This window comes from Pseudopipra pipra, chromosome 14 (assembly GCF_036250125.1).
Source record: "Pseudopipra pipra isolate bDixPip1 chromosome 14, bDixPip1.hap1, whole genome shotgun sequence".
Taxonomy (NCBI): Eukaryota; Metazoa; Chordata; class Aves; order Passeriformes; family Pipridae; genus Pseudopipra; species Pseudopipra pipra.
In genome coordinates, this window is record NC_087562.1 from 6,001,627 (window position 1) to 6,026,640 (window position 25,014).

The 25,014-nt window shown below is 41.6% G+C and overlaps 1 protein-coding gene and 1 long non-coding RNA gene across 2 annotated transcripts in view; one reads left to right on the forward strand and one right to left on the reverse strand.

Annotated features, from left to right (window-relative positions):
* Window positions 1–135: 135 nt before the first annotated feature.
* On the reverse strand, window positions 136–17,312 carry KCNG4 (potassium voltage-gated channel modifier subfamily G member 4). Its single transcript, XM_064670963.1, has 3 exons — window positions 16,860–17,312; window positions 15,194–15,993; window positions 136–1,624 (listed from the first exon to the last, which is right to left on the reverse strand). The coding sequence occupies exons 2-3, from the start codon at window positions 15,941–15,943 to the stop codon at window positions 833–835; spliced, it is 1,542 nt and encodes a 513-aa protein (XP_064527033.1). The 5' UTR covers window positions 15,944–15,993; window positions 16,860–17,312; the 3' UTR covers window positions 136–832.
* LOC135422023 (uncharacterized) overlaps window positions 12,363–25,014 on the forward strand; it is a 66,824-nt gene continuing 54,172 nt past the window's right edge. Inside the window, exon 1 of the long non-coding RNA XR_010434285.1 lies at window positions 12,363–12,537. This is a non-coding gene — a long non-coding RNA (uncharacterized LOC135422023). The remainder of the gene's footprint in view (window positions 12,538–25,014) is intronic.

Genomic DNA, 25,014 nt, shown 5'->3' on the forward strand with positions numbered 1-25,014 from the left:
TCTTTACTATTTATACCTTTGGATATATAAAGGTTATATATATCCTGAGTTATCTCATTTTCAATAAGTCTATCTTTTAGCTTTCTTCTAGAGGAACTATCACATCCAGCGAAAAAGATAACACCAACACTTGAATGTGGTCAATAAGCCTGGGCTTTTTTATTCCTCATTATTATTTTAAATAAGTATGTGAAAAAGAAATTTGAAGACTTTTGCTGTCTAGTATGATACTTTAACAGTCTGCAGACTGTGGCTGCATTTCAAGCAAATGCTCTTGCAAACACTGTTTTATACAATAGCAGTGCAGTTTGTTAGTTATAGATTGATCATCTGGCTACAGGCAAACTTTGAAAGCTTTCACATATAGTCATTTTATTTTAAGCATATTACTGGCTTTAGATACAGAATTGAGATTTTTATCTGTGTGCCTGGTGGATGAACTTTGTATAACAACACCAGCCCTCAAAGAATGTGTTCTAATGCTTGGCTCAAGATATTAATTGCAAGAACATTGGAAACTCGAAGGCAAATAAAATAACGAGTGTGTTTGTGCCAACAGAAGCTGGTTTGTTATTAGGTATTCAGCAAGATACATGATGGTAGAGACAAAGTTCATTCTTGTTAGTCACAGAGAAGGAGTATTTATTATTGAATAAACTGACTTTTGACCTTCTCCCAACCTCCAGCTCCGTGGGGATTTGTCAGAGCTGGCTGTGTTGGGCTGACTGCTGCTTATACCTACGCCAGAAGGGATGACAGTGCTGTAACCTATGCTGATGCTTTGCTTTGTGTGTTTTGTTGGTGTGTGTCTGGGAATGCTCTAGAGCCAGGCTCAGTTCCCTGTGTAGATGTATTTGATGGGAGATGCCTGCTCCTCCAGGATCAGGCTGTCTGTCTCGTTGAAGGTGTCGCTCTCGCCGGCGCGGTTGGCGTTCTTAGCTCTGTTCAGCTGCGACTGCAACCGTTCGTGTTCCTTCCTCAGCTCCGAGTAGGAGTGGGAGAATGTGTGGAATATTGATGTTGCAGGAAAGGACATGATGAGGATCCCGCTGAGGATGCTGCTGAGAGCCACCATCTGCCCCGGGACGCTCCGTGGGACCATGTCTCCGTAGCCCACGGTGGTCATGGAGATGATGGCCCACCAGTAAGAGGCGGGAATGCTGGTGAACTCCAGCACCCTCCCGGATTCGTTCTCAGCCAGATAAACCAAAGGAGAGAACAGAGTGACAGCCACGCACAGGAAGAGTAAGAGCAGCCCGAATTCCCGCGTGCACTTCCGAACTGTGAGGCCCAAGGTCTGCAGGCCCAGGGAGTGCCGGGCAAGGCGCATGACGTACAAGATCCGCAAGGCACGTAGAACCCGTAGCACCAAACCAACCTTCTCCAGGTACGTGTTGCTGCTGCTGCTTGGCCTGTCATCCTCCTCGTTGGAGTCGTCCTCTGAGAAGATGAGGGAAGCGTAGTAGGGGGAAATGGCCAAGAAGTCAATTATGTTCAGGGGTCCTTTGAAGAACTGACACTTGCTCCTTGCCTGGATGAAACGGAGGAGGAACTCCAGGGAAAACCAAGCCACGCAGATGGTCTCTATGACGAAGATGTAATAGCACTTCTGGGAACACTCACCCTGACACAAAACAAAGAGAGAGTTAAACAAAAGAACAATCTGTGAACCAGCAACCAAAAACACCAAGGGAGAAGCAATATGGATCTGCTTGAGTCACTGGTATCAGAGATAAACAAATCCCAGCAGCAGGTAGTTGTATGAAAGCCATCTTTCAGCTGTGTGCAGAGAATAACGAGCATGTGAAATATTTAAATGAACAGACTTTTCTCCCAGCTTATTTTATTATTAGATGATTATTATTTTTATTAGACTGCTTGTTCCAGGCTAAATGAATAAAACCCACCTCTATATAAACTCCTGGCATGCATCCTGTAAGTCTCACTTTCCAACCTCAAACAGAAATCAATTTAAACTTGACTGATTTATAAGCCTGTGCAGATATATTCCTGTCCTTATACACAGAAATAAAATACTCAGGGTTAATAACCCTTGTCTTATAATGAGACTAATGATGGGCTTTTAGTTTTTAAGTGTTGGGAATAAGTTTATTGAAAAATTCCACCTAACAGGTATTTTATGATATTCTCACAGTGGCATGCTGCTGTTCAAATTCTTGCACCAGTGCAAACATTGGGATTGCAGCTCTAATCTTAAACCAGCTGAAGTGAACTGGAGTCTTGCATGGACTTTGGCTGACTTTGAAGCAGCCTTGTGTGCTTTCCTTTGCACAGCATGTAATCAAAATCCACTGTCTGGGGTTTGGATTTCTGGTGAAGATGAGAAATCTCAGCTGTAACTGGGAACCAGAGAAAGGGATTGACCAGTATCACAACCCTTTGAAATTCCAGGCTGGACTCAGAATATGGGTGGTCATTGCATGTTCAAGGAAGCCCAAATGTAGGAGGTGCAAATTTCAGTTGAGATTTTGATGCTACTTGGAAGTTAATATTTAGCACACGTCTCTTTTCAACTGCAACTTTGATACGTGAAGGCTTAGCAAGGTTCAGGATTCTTCTCGTGTTCTTGCAGAACAGGGACTTGCATCTCTGGCATGTTCACAACTGCAGAAGGTCAAGCAGAACTGGGGACGATGAAGGAGGATCTGTGCAGAGAAAGAACCTCTTTGGGAGAACAGAGTGGCCATGTGCTATTCAGGAATATCTGCAGACCCTTTGTTTTGTGAAAGGCTTTTTTGTAACCTCTGAAGAATGAAGTCAGGGCTTTTGTCTGCACTTTTCCTGATGGCCTGTGTCTGGAATTTAGCAATTTAGTGGAAGAGTCCCTCATAGAGTCAGCCATTTTCAGCCAAATTTCATGAGCAATATTGATTAAAAGCACTGCAGGAAACACATACCCCTACTACTAATCAACTACCAATTGAGTTCAGTTACTCTCTGCAGTGCAGTGTGATGGGCTTTAGAGTGTACCTCATGTTAGAATTCCTGCTGCACTCAGGGGTAACAAGTCTTTTTGTTCAGGCAGTGGTTATGGCTTTGGCCACCTGAGGTTCCCCAAGTAAAGTGGCAACATTTCCCTTAGGGATATATTTACCCTGTCTAACCCTCAGAACAATTTAGCTCTGTAGCACCATTTGGGGGATTTTCCTTTCTACACAGTAAACTGTCAAGTTCACAATTTACCTCTAAAAGCAAACACCACAAGAGGTATTGAAGTCTTGGCCCTACCAGAGCCCCACTTGCAGGATCAGGTTCTGGCTCCATTTGCAGCCAGGGCTGTGGCAGTGCTGGAGTGCCTTGATGTTTGCAGAGCTGCTGACTGGGCTGCAGGAGATTGCCTGCAATCAGCACTTGTGTTATGCAGTGTTCACTCTTTCTGAGCTCTAAATTATTTGTACAGTGCAGCCTGGACCGTGCACAGACCCGCCTGTGGTCACTCCAGTGATGTGGCCTGTGAATTATTCATTGTTCCCATCAAGATTTATTTTATTTTTTGTTAACTGGGCTGAATTTCCAGTGCATCTGCTATTTATTTCCCTTCATAAATTTACAGGTGACATTGCTCTCAGATCATTGTGTAGCTTTCACTGTTTCTTCCTTGAAAAATAGAAAAGAAATTTTGTTTGCTGGAAGTTCTAACCAATAAGATCCAGGGTGTTTTTTGAACTGTGTAGTTTCAAGGTGTAGCATTGTAAGAACTGGTTGGGAGATTTTTTTTTCCTTGCCATCCTCAGTTGCCTCAGTACTCTCCATGGAAAGTTACATATATTTAGAGAAAGCAATTTGTGCTGGCAGTTTCTGAAATGTGTATTTCCTTTTTTCAGATATAAGCATCCTTCAGATCAAACTTTTCGGGAATGTTGTTGTGCATTTTATTCTCCCTCTGAGCATAGTTGTGCATGTAAAGGATAGGGAGTTCTCCACTCTTAGCACACTTTGTCTTTTTTATGTACCTTGCAAAAGTCATTTCAGAAATGTTTCCACATCACTCTATGAAACCACAGTCCCTTTTTCTGCTGCAGCAACAAAAAGAATGAAAATATCACAGTGTCTGACTATGGTGTTTAATGAGAATGTGCTTGTTGACATCACATTTGGGAGATAGATTTCATGCAATGAGTTCGTATGGGCAAGTTTAATATATTAGGAACATTTGTGTACATTATGTAATATTAATTACATGATTTATATAGAATATCCCTCTCTAATATCAGTCTATTTAAACTTTCTTGGTCCTTTCGAACATCCTGTTCAAAAGCAGCAAAATTTGGAATAAGAGGGGGGAAAGAGGAAATATTAATTACCAAAGCCAATTTCTGTTTCTCCCAGTGTTTTTGAGGATTTTTAGAACTCAGTGGTTTATGTTCCACTTACGACTGTTGTCTGAAGAACAGACAGAATAACATACAGACTTCAAATCTATGTTCTTATCAAAATACTGATGCCTCTGTGCCATGGGAGATGTCAAATTTGCTGTTGACACCACGTTCCCATTAGTTAATTTCAGTGAACTGTCAAATTATGGCCCAAATATCCTGATGCATGAAAGAGAGGTTTTTTTGCCTACATGGCCAATAAGGAAATTTCTCTGCCACAACAACTTTCATGTATTTCTTCTTTCTGAACAAAACAAACCTACTTGGGAAATTTTAGTGTTCAGGACCTGCCAACACAAAACACAGCAAATTCCTCACCACTAACTGGAGCAGAATTTTATTTTCAAATCTTTCAGTCCAGTTTCTCACTGACCATTTTCTTTTCCTGCCTGCAGTTTTGAACATGAAGTACCATGAGTGCAGTGGAAGCTGTAAAAGCTCCATGCCAGTATAGTGCTGACTGTGAACAAGAGGGGAAGGTGAGGTTTTATTTATAGCTGACAACAGCATATTTTGGGTGGGTATTTTCAACATGTTTTACTCTATGGTAGCATCAATCAGTACTGAAACCTTCATGAGCTCTGATGGGAGAACAGTTATCACAGAGCCAGTGGTGAGCGAGTATATAACTCTTTATTCATCCTGCAGATTTACTTTTCAACAATGCAAGAATTCATCAGGACTTATGGAACTTGCCTCTGGCAGAAATTCTGCCTCATATGATATAAATGTCATAAAATGAGTGCCTGGTATTGATCTTACGTGTGAAATGAGCGTTTGGCTCAGCAGTGAAGGAAACAATATTTCGTATCTAAAAGATATATACTGAGCCTGATGCCTGAAATATTGAGTGGTTTCTTAAATTTATAAACCACCTCAAAGAAGCAAAGGAGTTGTTTCAAACTCCTGTACCACCAGAGATAATAAGCAATTCAAGCTTCCTCTTTATTATTGCTGTATAAGGCAGTAGCTTATTTTCTGTGTTCTCTGATGAGCTGGAGCTCACAGTGTTAGACTGACATTGTTCATTTTAGGATATTTTTGTTAACTTCTCTTCAGATATGAAAAAATAGGTTCATAGTAAAATATAAGAACAGCAGTGCTGAGTCCAGTTAGGCCAGTGCCCTGTTCCAACAGCCTGAGGAAACAGGTGCCCAAGGCAAACCTCCTGGCTTCTATTTTCCACTCCAGAGCTTCATAGAATGTTTGGGTTGAAAGGAACCTTGGAATCTTGTTCCAGCTCCCTGCCATGGGCAGGGACACCTTCCACTAGCCCAGGTTGCTCCAAGCCCTGTCCAGCCTGGCCTTGAACACTTCCAGGGATGGGGCAGCCACAGCTTCTCCAGGCAACCTGTGCCAGGGCCTCTCCACCCTCACAGGGAAGAATTTTTTCCCAATATCTCATCTAAACCAACCCTCTTTCAGTTTAAAGCCATTCCCCCTTGTTCTTCAGCTCCCTGAGCCAAAGGAGGTGTGTTCTATAATCAAGCTGAATTGCTCTTCTGTGAAGTTTGGCCATGCAGTTTTAAAGTGTGGGTGAGCTGTAGGTTACAGAGTCAAATTTATATCCAGTTTATGATAAAGAATTCAATCACTTTTTTTGGTTTTAGTGTACACTGTTCAAAAAAGTTTCAGTCACCTGGATCTGTGTAAGGACAATATGTATATTGTACATATGATGTAATAATTGTAACAGTGGGAAACTGTGTGACTCTAGTAAGTGTTACTGCAGCTTTCTTGGGGTACCTTTTCTGGAAAGGATTTGAGGTTCAGGAATTCAGCACCTCCAGAGTAATGTGTGACAGTTAAATCTCAGACCTCAATTGCATGGGTGAGTTTCCAAAATAGAAATTTATTCACCAATTGTGAATCCAAGCTAAATGGGCTTGAGCTATGTGCCCCTCACATACCTCATTTCCTGGCCAAGTGCCCTCTTAGTTCACCAGAAAACATTAATTAAAGTGTAATGACATTGAGGATAATAAACAAAATCAGATCTCAGAGCTGTGCAGCTCTAACCTAATCTACAAGAGATATAAATCTCATCTAGTGAAAATAATATCTTTACATGCATCGATAATTTTGGTAATGCCCAGGGAGACTGAATTATACATTATATATATGTTATATATTACCTGATCTGCCAAGGATTTACCTCAACGCTTTTTGCAATGTATGTTTACCCTTTTGTCCCTCTTAATTAGGGGTAAATTGCAGAAAGAAATCCTGTTATTCCCGTTATATTGGGAGTGCAGTGCTGCAGCTGTATGAGAATAGAATTGGATAGGTACCAACTTTCTGCCCTTGTTGTGACTGACTCTAAGTGGAAGTTTATTGACAGTAATCTGAACCTGTTTTCTGTGGAGTGTAATTTGTGATTTCACACGGTCTATAAACAGGCTGGAGTCTGAGATGTAAAAGAAGGAAACCTACAGCATTTCTCACTATCTCCTTTCTGTGCTTGCCAGTGAATACTGCTCAGGATAGTGTTAGTGATACCAAGTGTTTCTTGTGTCAAATAATCTATTTCTTAGTTAAGTGGCAAAAGTTCCTCCAATGCTTGTAAAACACTTTGCTAACAAGCCCTGCTTGATCAGTATATGGATTATTTCAGAATCATGCCATACATATAGTTTAATATTTTTGACCTTTATATATTCAGAGCTCTGGAGTGGAAATCAACATGTGCATCAGCAATATGTAGATATGCTGCTTACACAGCACACTTAGAAGGAAGGCATCTCACGTTATTTATGAAGCCAAGTTGCTAAAAGTCCTTGAACCCAGCCAGAAGCCATGATTGAACCACTGTATGCAAACACTGTTGTTCCCAGGGTATGTTTATGGAAACAAGCTGGCTCATCATCATAGCACAGATGAGCAATGGACTGAAAGGGTCTGAATCCTCTTCCCAGCCAGATCTGCCTGAGATGCAGCAGTGATTGCTTCGAGTAAAGGCTCTTCTGGTGCTCAGTCACCTGGGCTAAACAGCCCAAAACAAAGCAGGGAAGGAGCTCACAGAGCAATATGCTTGATGTTCTTGATTCTGACTCCTGTTGGAGTCCTAAAGGAGTTTCCTTAAACACAGGACCTTCTTAACGCTCTGCAGTCAAAGTTCAGGCTGCCAGAACATCATCCTTCACACCAAAAACACACCTGGCCCCGTGGCTTGTGCAAGGTCACGATTCACATCTGCTAAATTTACTCTGGCAGGTCCAGATTTTGTTTGGCACAGTCAAGTGCAGTCAGTTACTGCTCAGATCCTTCCTCTGATCCAGTGTTTTGTGGACAGAGGCCAGTGTCCACTGAAGTGGCAGCAGATGGGATCATCCTGTATTGTGGCTCTAGACCTGCCTTCTGCCAGCTTGTGCTGTCCAGCACTTATCCCAGCAAGGCTGCTCTTCTTGCAGCCTGGCCCTTTGTCCAAAAACATTCAGCCCTCTGTGTGGAGGATTTAGAAGCAAAACTAGCAGGAATTTCCCTCTCTAAGCTCAAGGTTGCCATTCCTGGGCAGGGAGCTGTTTTCCAGCCTTTTGCTCTTCTCAAGGTTATCCCTGGTCAGTGCATCCTGGTCTACAGCTTTTCCCCAAGCAGTTCCCTCTGTGGGAAAAATACAAACTAAGGGTATAGTGAAAAACAAGCTTTGACTCTTACTCTTGCCTGCCCACAGCTCCAAAGCAATGGGGATAGAGGGGGAGGCTGCAAATTCTAGAGAGTGGTTAGGCAGGAGCAGAGGCAAACCAAGACCTCGATGTAAGGAACTGAGGTACCCAACCAGCTCCAGGCTGTTCTTATCCCAGCTGGCAGCAGGAAATGAACAGGTACAGGGGAGAAATCCCTTTTGGCTGTTAAGGGATGACTCTGTTAGGCAGTGTCGTGCCAGGGTGTGTTCCCTGCATACCTGAGCTGTGGGACCCAGCTGCAGTGCTGCAGGTACTGCTGAATCACTGCGGCTGCATTGCCGCTGCTATTGGAATAATTAAACCATGCTCTGCTGAATCAAATGAGGGTTAGGGAGAGCTTGAAAACCCTGTGTTATGGATCACTTCAGCACATGGATTTACAGTTTCAGACTGATGCAATAAAAACAGGAGGTTACAGCCTGCTGAGAAAGAGACTGTAACCTGATTTAGAGGATGATGAGCCTGTTAAAGGAGTGCTGTGTATTCTGAGCACACAATGAGTTCCCACTCATTCTGCTTTATGGGAAAGAAGTTTGGACTTAGGGAAACAATTACTACAACTAGAATATTTGAGGAAACTGAACTAATATTGGGATTGTATTAATGTGGACGCTAGAACATAGAAAGAAATTATTACCTCTGTGTCCAACACATAATTATGTCCTCTGGGTCAGAAGTGTAACTAAAATAAAATATTTCAATTAACTTTTAAGCTTGGGTCTTTATTCTGCAAATACTGTGAGAATCAATTGATTTGTGAAGAATCTGAATTTGATTTAAACCAGGTGGTGACTCCAAAGTGTTTGTATTAGGAGAAAGGTGTGGAAGAATGATCTTTTTCTTGTTTTTCTAGTAAGAAATTTAACAGAGTTAATTTTGTAACTGTGAAGAGCAATATATTCAAAATGACAAGGTATTTATCTGAGACTTGAGAGGATGACCTTCAACTGACAGTTTTGCTGCTGGTCAAATCATTTGCCTTGTTACTGTTTCTTCTCTGCTTCTTTTCTCACTACACTGTAAGTTCTTCGGAGCAGAAACTCCTTTTTGTATCTGTGTAGTACGGGCTTTACAAGAGGTCTCAAGTATGGTTGAATCTGTTATAAGGGAAAATACTAATGCTAACAGGAGGTGCTGACACTGTGGGAATGAACACAACATATGCAGTTCAAAGCCCTGATGCTGCAATGGAATTCACAATTAGATTTTATAATTAGAAATTAGGCCCTGGCACAGGTTGCCCAGAGAAGCTGTGGCTGCCCCATCCCTGAAAGTGTCCAAGGCCAGGTGGGACGGGGCTTGGAGCAACCTGGGATAGTGGAAGGTGTCCCTGCCCATGGCAGGGGGTGGAAATCAGATGATCTTTAAGGTTCCTTCCAAGCCAAACCGTTCTATGATTTTTTTTTTGGCTCAGAATTCAAACACCAGACTGTGAATTTGACTGCAGCAGCAGACTGAAGAGTCCTCAAAGATTTTCATCATAGCAAAAGAGGCATTTCTGCAGCACATATTATTTTTAATACTTGTGGCATTATTGCTAGCAACTTGGAGGATGCATTGGTTTCAAATAGAGTTTTCCAGAGATACAGCACCTCCCTCAGAGGGAATACCCACCTTCCCAAAGAAGGGATTTACTAAATCATGTATTGCCCAGCAGCTGGAACAGCTGGGTGTCCCCCCAGCATGGCGTGCAAAGCTCGGAGACTTAGTGCTGTTGGGACACAGCCAAAACTGGATGAACATCAGGCAAACTAATAATGTCTAATTGTGCTTTCTGAACACTGGGCCTTGGACTGGCAGAGCCAGCTTTGGAAAGCCGTGTAGAGCCCTTTTCCTCACTGGAGTGTCCCGAGTTTCTGAAGAAAATTGTTTTCTGGGACGCAGAGGGTCAGCAGTGGCCACCCCTGCAGTACCTTCTTTGGCTGTGGAGAGCAGGGCTTAAGTAATATGAGCTTTATCTATGCTGTACATAATAGAGTTAATGCTGAAATATGCAATTCTCTTTGCAGATGCTTGGAAAATAGTTACTTGTAACGTGGAACTATGAAATCAGAGTGTTAATGTAACAGTGCAATCTCAAGGTCCAATCCTTTAACATTACTGAGTGACATCCAAGCCTCAAAAAAAAAGGTAGATCCCATTAAACAATAATTTATATATATATATATATATATTTCGAAGTCCTAGGCTTGAATACTCTGATTTAATGGCTTCTTATTTCATCTTTCTTCAGTCATTATTAATTTAACTCCTTCAGTCCATGAAGCAAATAAATTGGCTGGATTCTGCTGTGCTGAGTACACCTAGACCAGGAGGGTTTTGGGGCTTCAGTGAAGCACATTTTCCCACTTTAAAATGCTGCAATACTTTCTTTGCTGATCAAAATGCTTAGAAGAAATCAGAATTGTACTAGATGCCTAGATAATTTAGGAGAGGGAGTGTCCACAGAAGGTGACCTGATAAGAACACAGAATAATGTGCTTGAGCCAATGCAATAAACCCAAAGCACATCCAGCTTTATTTTGTTCCAAGTAATTTCAAGTCATATGTATATACCAGTATATTTATAGATGGGCATGTAGACATATTCTTTATAGTCTTACACTTGTAAATGAGCACTAGATTTTGTTTCTCTTCACAGTAAGGTAAATAAATTGTTTTTTCCCCTGTAAAGCAAAATTATTCCATTTTTAAAGAAAATGTGTTTCTTGGCAGTTTCCTCCAGTGTACAAGCCAAATATTCTGGCTTCAGTGTCATACAGACAACTTCAGCAATATCAGACATTGAAAAGCATAAGTCAGGGCCTCCAGAATAATGGTGCAGAATGAAAAAAAAATAAATTTAAAAGTGCTTCTATATGTTAAGTATTGGGTTCTTTACATATGTTTATGCTTTCTGGGTTCTAAGTGCAACCACAGACCAAAAACTTACTCTTCGAAAAGGAATTAGATTTTCAAATAACGAAATTACTCCAGGAATGGAAGCTTTAAAAAAAAATGAATATTCTGAGTTTAAAGATAAAATCTTCTCATGAGAGAACAGTGGTTGCAGCTTCTGTGGGTTGTGTTTCATTAGGTTCCATGCAATACCTACAGCAATTACAACCTTCTCAAGGTCAGTTAAGAGCAAATACAAAAATAGTCTTAACAAGGTCAGGGAAGGGAAATATCTGGGTTTTTTTATTCTTCTTCTTCCCCCTGACCTTCGTTTCCTTGCCTTCCCAAAGCAAAGACCTCGCTGGGTCCTTTCTACTGAGTCATTTCTCGAGAGGACGCCAATTTTAGGGACTCATTAAATGAAATATCTCAGCCTCAGGAAAATCCCAAGAGTGCTTCAAAGTGTTCTGCCCCTCCAGACTCTTCTACAGTGGCTTAATTCCATAGTTCCCTGGTGTAAGGATGTTTTCCCCTCTGGGTTGGATGTGCTGAGCAGTGACTATTGCAGTTACACCTCTTGGATCCTGGTTGTAACTCTTATGTGGGATTGGGGCTTTGGGGGGACTTTGATGGGATTTTTGCCTTCTCTCTAGTGGGATGATCTTAATTCCTTCATTTAAGGGCAATACTGGTGTATTTTGTCCCTTCATCTTTATTATCCTCTATGTGGGTGGTCTCTGATTCAGACTTTTAGTTTTCTCAGGCTGCCCATTCAGATCAGTAACAGTTTATCTCCAAATATGCCTTTTTTCTATCTTTACGTACACATGTGCCTTGATTGCTGTATTTTGGTGATATTTTATTTGCTTCTTTACCAAAGACTGTTTGATCTCCATAAAGAATAAAAGCAATTATCACGGACAAGGATGTATAACTCTTGGAAAATGTGACATTTTGGTTGTTTTGATGACTCCTCTTTCCTTAGCCTTTTGTATATTTATTTCATGGTCAGACTTAAAATTGACATCACTAGAGCTATTCATTTGCTGCCCTACAGTTTTCCTGAACTCTTGGCTTCCTTCTGCTGGGACTGCTCACTCTGGGTTGGGATTCATGGCAGGTGCACATGTGATACTTACTTACAGAACTGTTTGCCCAAATCTCTATTTTTCTTTCATATCTCTAACGAGGAGGTTCCTAAATGGCATTTGACATATTCTGCAGTGTGTGCATGGTATCAGTTATAGCAACTCCTTCTTTATTTTACTTTCAGCTGTGCTCCTACCTTTAAGCAAACCCTCCCCTCCCTTCCCTGCTGCCCATGGAGATGGATCCTTCCCTCCCCTCTGGTTGCCAGGGTGACTGGGCTTCCCTGATGCAGATGCTCTTTCCTTGGCTCCTTGCCATCCCTCTCCCAGAGACTGGAGTTTTCACTTTCCCTCGGATAGTGAGGACTCCTGTTTGCTCTTCTGCCTGCCCAGGCAGCTTTTCTCCCTCCTGAGCAGACCTGGTTTAGCAGCTGCTGAAAGGACAAGGGATTTGATGTGCCTGCAGGGTGGGATCAGCAGCCTCTGAGCAAAGTGAGTGAAGTGGAAGTCACCTTGTATTATTTTTCATTTTTTTGTTTTTTGTTTTTGATTCTAATCCTTCTCCTTGAGCCAGTTCTCACTCTTTAATGTGTCTGTGATGAGGAGAAACAGGACCCTAGAGTGGTACATGTGCATCAGAGGTAAATCTTTTTTTGTTTGTATTTCAGAATGGATAAATTCAATTTCCAGTGTTAGTGACATTGGAAAATAGATCCTTGCAGTACTTGTAAGCACCTTTGCCACTGAGGTCTTGCCAAGCTTTAACTGATTAATTAATGAACCTCAGGATAGAATTCAGATGTGAAATCACAGGTGGTTCAGAAACTTTGGGAAGGAATTTGACTGTTTTCTGTCACTGAGCAAACAGATATTGAGTCACCACTGTGTTCAGCCCAAAAAGCCAAAATTTCAGATTCTGAATGCCTGTCCTTGGTTGCTGGTAAATGTGGTCTCATCTTGGAATCTCTTTCTGAGGTCAGTGAACAGTTTTGAGTTACAAATCAACCTGGAGTTACAATTTACCTAAGTATGACTCAGCTGCAGCCAGGTACTATTTTTAGTCAATTAAATTCATGGAGTTATTTGTCCAGTTATAGCCAAAATTCTCTTTTGAGATCCCAGTAAGAAAATCTCAGGTGTTGAAAGATAAGAATTTAGGGATGGAAAAGTAAGGATTAAAAAACCTGCTCTTTAGTAGTTCAGATTCTCTGCTTTCCACAAGCCCAAGAGTATTTTGTCTTGTATATTCCCCTATGTTTTCTATGGCATAATTTCACATGATTCAAGTAATAGGACTTTTAATACTCTGTTCTGTGCTTCTGGGACTCAGTGACAAAGTGCATTAGGCTGGTGCTGTTAAGTGTAAACTATGGGATGCTTCTAAATATTTGGACAAATGTGGTCCTTTGCTCAAGTTCATCCTTTATCCTCTCCCCTGCACTTTAAACATTCCATCTTTTGAGCCTGTTTCACACCAGTTTGCTTGTTTTTAAAGTAGTGACATAAATGCAAATCTCTAAATAGTAATGTCATCCATGTTTTATAGGAAATCCAGGAACAGCAGCTCCACTGCAGCTACCAGATACACTTATAACCCTCAGCGAGCTTCCCTTTCTAACTTACAGTTAATTATTTTTAAAACACACAATATGTTACTTCTGGCTGAGCTCTGAAACATCATGTACTTGTTCTTTTTCATGGGAAGTATTTATAAAAGCTTTTTCTGCAGTGGTTGGGAAATTAGGATAAAAAGCATTGGGCTACTTCCATTAACAAAGTTAGTAGGAAGCACTTGCTGGAGCAGAGTTTGTAATGTTTGTACATCTCTGAGAAGGATGTTCTATATTTAAAGTACTTCCTCAGAAGAATTATTGGAACAGTGATAACAGCTTTTCCTGCCAAAAAGTAATAGCTGTGCAAGGCTGCAAGAGCATCAGGCTTATTCCTTATAGTCTCCCTATGCAAGTGTAAGTTAATATTCAAGGGGTTAAAATGGAAATTATCTTAGATTTCAGCCTCCTGTGCAGTCCTTAGTTTTATTCAAAGACATCAAATATCATGACACATCTTCACCATGACGGTGCTGCTTCGACTCATGGCTTGGGCAGTAAAATATACACAGATTTTTGTATTGTGCACACTCTGCTGTGCTATAGATGTAAAAATGACTTTATTCATCAATATATGATACTCTGAGGGGTGTCTTATCTTACAGCAGTGGTTGGGGCAGGGAGTTTATTTCACATGGATTTCCTCAGCACTTTTGAAAGGGCAGTTTGCAAATGAAGCACAGGATTCATTACAGAGATTAGTCAAGGTTATTTGATGAATTTGGACATTACCACATCTGCAATAACTTTGTATTGTTACTTTCCTCTGTTTTATCATTAGAAAAATAAATCTTTTAAATCTTGAAATATTCACAGCAATGTTATAGAGATCCTTAATGTATGATACAGGCTTGATTTATTTGCCCTGAATTAATGTGGATGACTTATTTGAGGAGGGTTTAAATGCAGTTAGCACTTTAGCTAGTGTTTGGCATTACTCCTAAAATATGTACATATATATGTGGGCACATAAAGAATTCAGTTAGCATGGAATTATGATTTTTGGAGGCACAGGTTTTAAATATCAATATCTGCAAATATACTTAATCTGTCTCTCATCCTTTAATCTTTATGCAGCTATTGAAATGTAACATTGTAACAATAACAGTAATATTTCTTCCTCTTTAAAGATTTGACTGTCTAATCACAAAGGAAGATACCCAGCTGTTTTAAAAGTAAGGATGTCACAGGAAAATATTTCTGTAGCTGATGTGTCCAAACAAGACATTTCTTGTAACTAGAGAGTAAAGCATCTTGAAAACTCCACAATTTCAGTTCGAGAGTCTCAGTGCTAACAACTTAATCTTACACTGGCAACTGCTTCCTAAGAAGGAAAAAAGTGTTTTATTGGAGAGCTGAAATATCTGTTCTGTCCAGAAGCTTTCTTGTATTTTAGTTAAAAGATTAGTACAATATTTGTTCACATTATTCTCAATATCACTTCAAAAAATATAGAACCCATTTAAGCCATTATTGTGTTTTCTGGTACAGACTTTCATTAGTTCTGTAGTTAGACCAGTTAAAAAGGACTGACTTACCCTGTCTTCTTCAGCTCTTAAGTCCGGCATTGTGCTGACACAAAGGCTTACAGCTGTGGTGGCCACAAAGAGGATGGAGAGACAAGCAAAGACTTTGCCTGGGAGTCCTGACTGGGGATTTTCTACCATATCTCTGAGTCTGTTCATAAACTGTCCAAATCTGGTTTTCTCATCCAAGACACACGTAGCCTCTTTGCTCCTCCGGAGCTCCTCTTCTTTGCGGATCTCGGCCAACTCCTGCAGTTTCTGAAACAGTTTCCGAAAGCAGCAGTTCTCCAGGTTGGATTCCTCAATCCCCCAGTATCTCAGCTCCTCCTGAAAAGACAAGGCACACATGTCTCTTAAGAGCATCAGCTTCCCTGCTGCTAGGAAGCTGACAATCATCCCAAAAGCGTTGGGGTTCCTGTCAAAGAAGAACTCCTGGGTGTCTTCATCGTAATCATCGCACAGCTGAATTATTTCTTCGTAGCTGCTGCAAAGCTTTAGTTTGCTCAGTCTGGTCAGAGGGAAGTCATCTAAAGTACTCCAAGGCAGCAGGTACTTCATGCCTCCAACATTTATCATGATCTCTGTCTTTAGATCGGCCGCAGAGACTTGGTCAGGGTGGTAAATCCTCCTGGCTCTCTGGTAATGGACCCCTTTGACAGAAGGGGTTTCCACACAGATGGGAATGAAGTGGCTCAAGGAATTACAGGAGTTGTAGCTAATGTTACTATAGTCTTGGTCACTGCCTCTGGAGAGAATAGGCATCTCTAAGAGTTCTCACCGGGACATCCGAAATGGCATCAGAGCAGGGGTATCTGTCAGCCAGAAGATACAGCAAGGAGGAGAAAACATAGCAGAGGTTATTGCAAGACAAAAGGTGTTTCCAGCTACTTTCCTAAATCACAAAAATTAATGAGTGCCTGTTTTGTAAGTAAAAGTCACCTCTGTGCTTCTTCCTGAAACCTGCAGCCTGTGAATGAGCTTTGCTTTGCAGCCTCATTGGTTGTCTGGCAACACAGGCACAGAGGAGCTACAGCCTCATTCATAATTATCACTGAGGGTCGGGTGCCTGCAGATCCAACCGGGAACAGATCGGGCTCTTCCCGGAGCAGATCTCAGGCATCGTTAGATCGTTGTTTTCCGGTAGTTGCCGCTTTGCTTTGTTATTTCTATAAACCCTCAAACACGCTCTAACTCAACTAAGCTGCTTAATAGTTATTAGGGATGGAGTGGTCAATTACCTGCCATCAGCTGGATGCAAAGTTCCTAATTGCTTTAACTTGACTGCTCGGATTGTGATTCCTCTTTCCTTCCCTGCACGCCGGCTCTGCCTCTCGGGAGTATGGCAGGGATTAGCTACTAGAGGTTTATAAAATTCCTTAAGTGGAAAAGTGCTGCGTAAATGATGACTATTCTTATCAACCCGACCTCGTGTCACTGCAAATTACCGAGAAGACAGAGGGACCATTTGTCCACCGTGGAGAAAACTTTGCTACGCAGACAGAAAGTGTTTTATCAGCTTGGAGGGAGGAAGCAGTTGAAACACTCACCTCTTCCTTAACTTCCCTCCTTTCAGAAACAAATCCTTGCTTTTGTTCATCAGCTCTAAAGATTAAAAGGCATTTCTTATTCTTATCCCAAAGTGCAAGAATTGCAAGGAAAGTTCCGAGAAGTTCCTTACCAGCGCTCCGGGTGCTGCTGCCGGGTGCCCGCCTGCCCCGCAGGTGAAGAGCACATCCCGCCCACCGCTCGGCTGCTCCGGCACAAACACCTGGGGATGTTTTACAGTATTGTTTGCGTGTAAAAAATCACCAGAGCACTCCGGAGATGGCAGTCTCTCTGCTCTTCGTCTTGTTTTCCTGCTTTCCTGGACGGGGAGAACAGCCGCGTGTGTTCATGTAACATATGTTGTACTGATAGATCCTCTGCAAGGGAGGCGGTGTCCTGAGGGGCAGCTCCTCTCCTGGGGCTTCCTGGTGAAATGTGCTGAGTGAGAGCTGGTGGATCCTGCCCTCTCCCTGTCTCTCCTCTGTTTCCCCCGGGACTGCCAATGTGGCCCTGGAAGAGGAGGGGAGAGGGAAGGGGGAAGGGCTTAGAAATAATCTCTGCAGCATCCCTCCATCTATCCAGCAGGCAGCAGGCAGCAACTGGGTAAGAACATGGAGTACAAGTCCCCGACTAATGAGGTTTAATAATCAGTAAATTCTGGCAAATCTACTTAATAAAACAATTTCAGTGTCTATTAACTCCTTCCATCGTAGACATGCTACAGTTGCTTGGGCTGGAGACACCAGTCAAATTCCTCAGAGGCAGTTTCCATGACCTTCATCCCCCATGAAACTGGGCTTTGCTCTCTAATGTCCCTAGAAAGAAAGGGAAGTTTGTTGGGTGCATGGATACTTTGCCTCAGCATTCCTTTGGCTACCAAGGAAATGCTTTCCTCCTGTAAAAGAAAGGGTCTCTGGCTTGTAAAGCACAGGTGCTGAGCAGTCCCTTTTCCAGATCTGCAGTGTTTTCCAACAGCCTAATACTTTCCCCTTTCCTCTTTACAGATGATGGGAAATCAAACATTATCCTTTTCTCACTTTACTCATGCATGGCTGTAGGGTGTTGAGATTGCTGTAATGCTTTTGGGTCCTGTATTGCCAGCGGGTCTTGAGCTGCCTCGGTCTGTAATTGGGATGACACGGATTTTACCCATACCCTGCTTGCTTGGCCTCAGGCAGAGGGTTCAGTAAACCTGGGCTGAGGTTGTATTGACAAGCACCCTCTGTGGTGCTCCCAAATGCCTTAGCTTGTGTCTATAGCCAGCGGGGCTGAAAGCACTGAGGTGAATCCTATTCCTAGAGAGGTGTGTGAATCCCTGGGATTTTTGTGTCCCGCAGTGAGTGGGAAGGTTGTGTGGAGAAGTGTGATGAGCTGGGATCACTGAGCTGGTTTTCAGCAGTGTGGGGACAAGGTGCAGGTGTGGTGTGGTGTGGGGGGGGGTTGTGCACCACCACACTCACCTCGGCAGCGGGTGCTGAGGCTGTTTGTCAGTGCTGAGCAAGGTTATGGGATGGGAAGCCTTTGCTAATTGGACTTTTTGGCACATCTCTCTTGGCCCACGTGGTGTCCAGAAGATTAACTTCTTATCAGGCTTCACCACTGGGGTTTTCACTCAGGTCCTAATTATGCCATCCAAGAGAAAGACCGGATAGATGCCTGAAGGCACCTGAGTTCTGGGAGCGTAGCTCAAAATCACTTAAATCCTACCACCTCTGGCAGTTTGCTCCGCCTATCAGTCTTTCTTATGGATTGTTTTTGCAAAGAAAAAACAAACCTATTCTAATTAACTTTGGATGGATTGCTTCACAAAAGGATAAAAGCAATTAACATTTCCTTCTTACCTTGTGAAGTCCTTGCGTGGTGTTGTTAAAGGTTATATTTCTGAAACCAGTTCACAAGAAGGTGAATAAATAAAATAAAAAGAGAAAATATTGTATGCAATTGAGTGATTTGAGTGCTATGCCTATTTATCAAGAAATACATGGATTTTAGTTTTTAAGACTTCAGTACTGGGTATTCTAACAGTTGCTTTATCGGGATCTGCAGCTGTGTCTGTAGCTAGATCAGGACCTCACTGTTGACTGGAATTGTACAAATATCTGTCAGACAGTCCTTAAGAGTCTTCTGTCTTCATAAATGAGACAGGAATGCTTTTATCTGGATTGTATAACAGGAGATGAAGGCACACAAAAGAGAAATCCTTAATTTAGTGTCTGAGGAAGTCAAGCCCTTAACCCAGATCTGAAGGTCTCAAACATGTAACTCACCCCAAAACTGTCCTTCCACCCTGGCCAGTCTCTGCTTCTGCTCCCCTAGAGCTGCTGCCATGTCTGTGGGAGATCCCCCTCAGCAGTGGAGCATCTAAAACTATAAATGCTGACACCACAAAATCGATATCTCCCCCCAGGTGGGAAAGGCATATTCCTGTCTCAGTTCTAACCTCTGCTGATGTGTTTTTTCACTTCTTTTTTTTTTTAAATTTTCATAGCTACTGCTGCAGTTTTCCTGTTAAATTCCCTTTGTTCTTTTCAAGATGAAGTTCATAATCCTTAATCTTTTTCTCTGTTCTCTATTTCCCTCACAGTTTCTGGAATTGCTCTCTCCTTGCTCCTTAGCCATCTGGTGGTATCAACTCCTTACATACCTTTTATACATTAAATGCAGTTTCCATATGCTTCATCTCTTTGTTGACATGAATGACAAACCTGTTTCCCTCCTTTGGTTGTTTTGCCATTCTACTGTAGTTTGGTTTAGACCTGCCTCTCATTCCCATTGCACAAGATGAGGTGCTGCTGAGAGGAAAGCTGAGCAGAAGGAGGTGGTGCTTCCCCAGCTGGCTTGAAACCCTGTGGGTGTGATGGTGCAGTTAAAATCCTCTCCCTGGGACACACACAGGAGGATCTGGTGCAGGCATCCATCGAAGTGAGCAGATTTTTCTTACATAGTTCAGTAATTAAACCATTTGCAGGACTGGTATTTGGGTATTGATAATAGTTAATGCTGTAGGAGATGGGAAACAGAAGGGATGTTCACTGTCACTTGCTCACCTGTGATTTCTTCTCCTTTATTTTATTCTCTGCAATTATGCCAGAATCCTGTATCAGGCAGCAGATAAATACAGAATATAGAGATACTTTGTTTGTGGGGTTTTTTTTCACACAGCACTTACTAAAACTGCAGAATTTCTGGGCACATGGAGTTGTGATGGCCCAAAGTGTAAAGTACTCAGATAAAGGACTGAGAAATTTAAGCCAGGAAAGTCCACCAGGGACATCCAATGTCTGGCACAGAAACACATTTCTGGGCAGCAGGGAGATATTTTAGCACAATGTATGTGCTTTTCCTTGTCTGTTTTTCCCAAGATTTTTGATAGTTGATGTGGCAGCTCCTGGTGTGACTCTGTGGAGATGCTCTTATGCTGAGGAACCTGAGGAACCTTGGGCTCTACTAAGTTGGGTTGATCATGCACTACTTACTTGACAATATTTCTCTGTTACAACAGCAAAAAAAGAGCTGAATTATCTGATTATATCTGTGTGTACATGTATATATATATATTCCAGACCAATGATGTCTGTATATAATGGGCAATCTCACAGAGGGGGAGGCTGCACACTCAGAGATGCTTCATGTAATTTAATAAAGACCCTGTTGTCAATCTTCCTTCCTTCCCAACTGGGCTTTTTGTAACCCTTAAGCATAATACAAAGATAATTGCTTTGCCTGGAATCTATAACATAAGGCGCATTTCAGGCTTTTAAAGTCAGAGAGAAAACAAAAATGTAAATAAAAATCATTATTTAAGGAAACATGCATGCACCGAAAAGGGGACCAAAAAAAAAATAAGGAAAATAAATTGATTTTAAAACCCTGCACTGTCTTCAGTCATTGGCTTAGAAAATAGCCCAGTGCTGAATCGTCAGTCTGTGCAATTTCATCACAAAATTATTGGATGTTGTTTCTTTTATCAATTGAGTGCACAGCCCGTTGTCTGCCTGCTGTCTGTCTAATTCTTCTCTAAACCTCAGCCAATGTATAGGCCTGGCTTTTCCCAGGTTCTTTATGTTTGTGCCGTGTAAAAGCTTAAAATAAATAAAAAAACTTTTCATTTATTTGAAAAAAAATTGTAGGATTGAAAAGAGCATTTTAACACTCAAAAATTCATTTAAATGCTTCCATTGTGTTCACAGGTGGTTGGCATTTCTGGAATTAATTGGATTTAGATAGCCTTTTTACATGGAAATTCAGCATCTTTTCAGATCCCTCTATTACTCACTGGGCATAAGGAATAGCTCAGCCTTGTTTTCTTCATTTAATTATGATATTACACATGGCAATGTAAACTTTAAGGATTTATTCCAACATTTTATTCAGTCCAACAGTGTTTGTTTCATGTTCCTGTTTATTTCCTCATAATTTATCTTTATGGAGCAATAGAAACACCCTTTCTTGCCAAATGCCTAGTTTGTATGAATAATTAAATTGACAGCAAAGGACTCGATTCACCTCTTCATTATTCAAGTCTTACCAAGTTGCAGCATTATTGATTCCAGTAGAATAATGCTGCAATCCTCAGGAATATGTGTTAAATCAGGCCATGGGTACCCTTGATTTGTTAAGCACTTTCAATATGTTTCTAGTTCATCTCTGCCCTTGGAAACCCCAGTAGTGATCCATGGTCCTGATATGCCACAAATTGTCCTGGAAAACTGAGTCACATATCACTGGCAGTGTTTTATTCCTTATTTTCATCCTTGCCTTTGTAAAAGTTTCTTTTTTTTTTTTTTTTTTTCTGTCAAGTTTGATGGAAACTAAAAGGGGCCATTTCTTGTTAGGTGAGTTACCACTAAAGCAAACGAACCATTCAGAGGATTTCTTTGCTATGTAAATGTAAAATAAGGTCCATGATATGTAACACACTTTTTCTGTGCCCTTTCACTCCTCTCCATGCATGAAGACTGAACTTGTATCATCTGGGGATAAGTCCCCTGAAGTTCTCTGTGCTCATTTCCTTTGGACTGTCTAGAAAATTATACTTGTTAATGGACAGTACCTAAGGAAAGGAATCTCAAATGGATAATCATCCCTATGTCTATCCCAATGAATTTTGCATAAGGGCTGAATCACTGAGGTTTTAAAGGTTTCAGGGCATTAAAATGTGTGGCATGGAAACAGCTGAGTGCCAGGACTTGGAGCTGAGCTGGTGCCTCTCCACATGGCAAGAGATGGATTAGGAGAGACGTGCCCAGGGAATGTGGGAGTCCTGCTTTAGAGGAAGGCAGCCTCCAGTCTTTCATGGCCAGACCTGGAGAACAAATCTCTCCTGATTCCAGTTCTGGGGATCAGTCTCACCCTCAGCCCCACACACAAGCTGAGCATTTGAGGAAGAAGTTTTTCTGCCACCTCTGAGCATTAGGAGGCGACAACACTTTTTATGGGAAACAGAGACAACCTTCCCTTCCTGGACTCCAAACCAGAGGGCACATCTGTTTAATTGTGTGGACATGAGGAAATAAGTTGGGTTGGCATCTTTGACCTCACTGAGAATTTAGCAACCAAAGGGCTTGAAACAGAGGCCCTGGTGATAATCAGGCTCTTGCTGATAAATGAAGTTCTCTTTGAGAGTACAAACCTCCATTTTCTCTCATACCCTGCAGGCACATTTGGACTGTGCATTTTGATGTTTCTATCAGAGCCGAAAACATCTTGACAGTGCAAATCTTTCAGTGAGATAAAAATTGGAAACTATATAAATGCTTTTTTTGCCAAGTGCTTTTTATTTCAATTCCAATTGAATTGAATCACAATTTATGAATCACACCACTTTAATGACTGATATTAAAAGAGTCATTTCAGTGATCCACCTCAGGATCATTGAAATACCACAAATATCCAATATATAGTACAGGATACATCCATACAGATAATAACTTCTACTATTCCCTATAAAGGGATATTTGGCTGATTGAGTGCCAAGATTGGTGGGGTTTTTACCATTTTCATGCATTTCTATGTCAGTAAAAGCAGACATGATTATGAGAAAGCTTTGCTTCAGAGAGAAGCTCTGAGGAGTATCAGGGACAGGTAACAGAGAGATTGTATCTGTGCCACCTCTAGTTAGGAAAAAATAACACCCACTTCAGAATTTGAAGAGGGAAATGTGCAGAAGAAGGTGTTGTTCATTTTCTAGGAAGAAAAGTTGAAGAAACATTCAACCAGATGTTTCAAATACACTGTCATTATGTGCTGAGGACATGTAAGTCTGTAAGTGCTGTTGTTTTTCCAGCTCACGGGGTTGTGGGTGTCTACCTGCACACACAGACAAAAATTCTTTCCTTGTCATCCCAGGCATATCATTTAGTATCTCTATGCCTCTATTTCTTAGTCATAAATCAAATAAATATAACTACAGTGGTCTTGTAGGAACAGTGCTTGTAATACTGGGGTGTGACAACGAGCTCCCATTTGGGGAGAAGGACAGGAGGTATTGAAAAGTTGATCCTCCACTAACTGTGCTGAAAAGAGAGTTTTTTAGCAGGTGGGTGAGTCATTAGAAAGAGTGATTATTTAAAGTTGTGTAGCTGAAGAATAAAATACAGCAGTGTTTTCAGTTTTCAAATAGAAAGAGAAACAGTGTTAAAATTCCATTAGCTGCCGTGACGAACTCCCAGATTAAAACATGAATTGCTAAGTAGGTGAGGTGGGTTTGAATGCTGAATGTTGTTGGGGGTTTTTTTCCCCTTCTGCTGTTATGATTTATTTCTCAAATCATTTAAAACTAGTGAAGGAAGGTCTGAGAATTTTGTTTTGTTTGTTACGGGTGAGATTGATTTCTTCATCTTGTTTTTCTTAATACCATACTCTTCAAACAAATTACCCCTACAAATCCAGTTCTCCATTTATGATGCATTAAATATAAAAGAAAAAAATCATTCCAATTAGATTTCTTTCCAAGCCTTGTGACCTTGTGTTAAAAGCAATATGTATAAAAGACATTGTTATGCTGTTGTACCACCCACTTCTTAAAAAGTACCCTTGAGCTCTTCTTAATAACTTAGCTGGTTTCTCCTTGAGATCTGTATCCGTTTTAATCCGTGAAACACTAGCCTCGTTCAGACTAAAATACAAAGATATTATGATTTGATCATGTTAGTTAAGGAATTAGTAGAGAGACCATGTCCTTGTGTTGTAGTCTCTGCAAACCTGTGAGAGATCCCCACCCACTGACCTCTGAAGAACTGTTCTACTTTTCCCTCTGAGAGGGAAGGGGAGAACTTTTACTCCTTGTGTGTGTTCTGGGAGTTGAACCATCTGCTTTGGGGGTGACTTTATTAGGCTGACACCGAAGATCCTTTAAAAGCCCATCATCAGGTGAGAAACCAAGTTCTTCCCTCCACCTCTTCACCAGACCCATCTTTCAATCCCTCTGACAGCACCTGCTCTTTGCAGGTTCATATTTCAAAAGTGAATTAAGAGCTGCAGAGCTGCTCTCCAAAGCAAGCCCTTGGTTTGCTCTTTCCTCCCTACAACCTGTTTCCCTGTTTATTTGGAAAGTCCCATCAGCCCCCAGGGACAGACCCCTCACAGGTTCAGGGCTGTCAGGCTTCAGCGGTGAAAAGCTTCGGTGCTGCTAAAGGGTTGCTCAAGTTCCTGTCCTGCTGTCAACAGGGAAGTGTTTTCCACTTTTCCTGATCTCTACCAGCCCTTCATGTAGAGGAACTTTTGGGTTGCTCAAAGGCTCTCTAGAGAGCTGGCGTGGCTTGCAATGGCACAGGGATTAGGGAGGGACAAGTGCTGCTCATGAGCTTCCCTGCCCAAAGCTGACATTCTGGGCCATTACCTTCTGCAAGCTGGTCACTCTGTGCTCCCTGCATCCTCCTATCCTACAAACTCAGGAGGACTTATGGCTGTGACTGCTGAAAGGCCAGAGGGGAAAAATAATCAGCAAGTGTTCCGTTCACTATAATCTAAATATTATCAGCACTCTGAGTCAGCAAAGGTGTGACTGGGGGGGGGGTAAGGAATGGATCTGTGAGTCACGTTTACAACTCAGCCTTTGTTGTAAACACTACAAAGATGCATTAATTAAAGATAAAATCAAGGGAAATGTCTGGTAGGATAGATAGAGAGACAGAGAGGAGCTGAAGAGATTAGAGGAAATGGTAGGCATCCATAAAATCAGGCTGAACCTGAGGAAATGACTCTGTGTCCACTATGAGGGATTAATCTAAAACAAACCAGCCATAAAATAGGAAGAGAGATGAGTGAAATGAAAAGCAAGAGTCTGG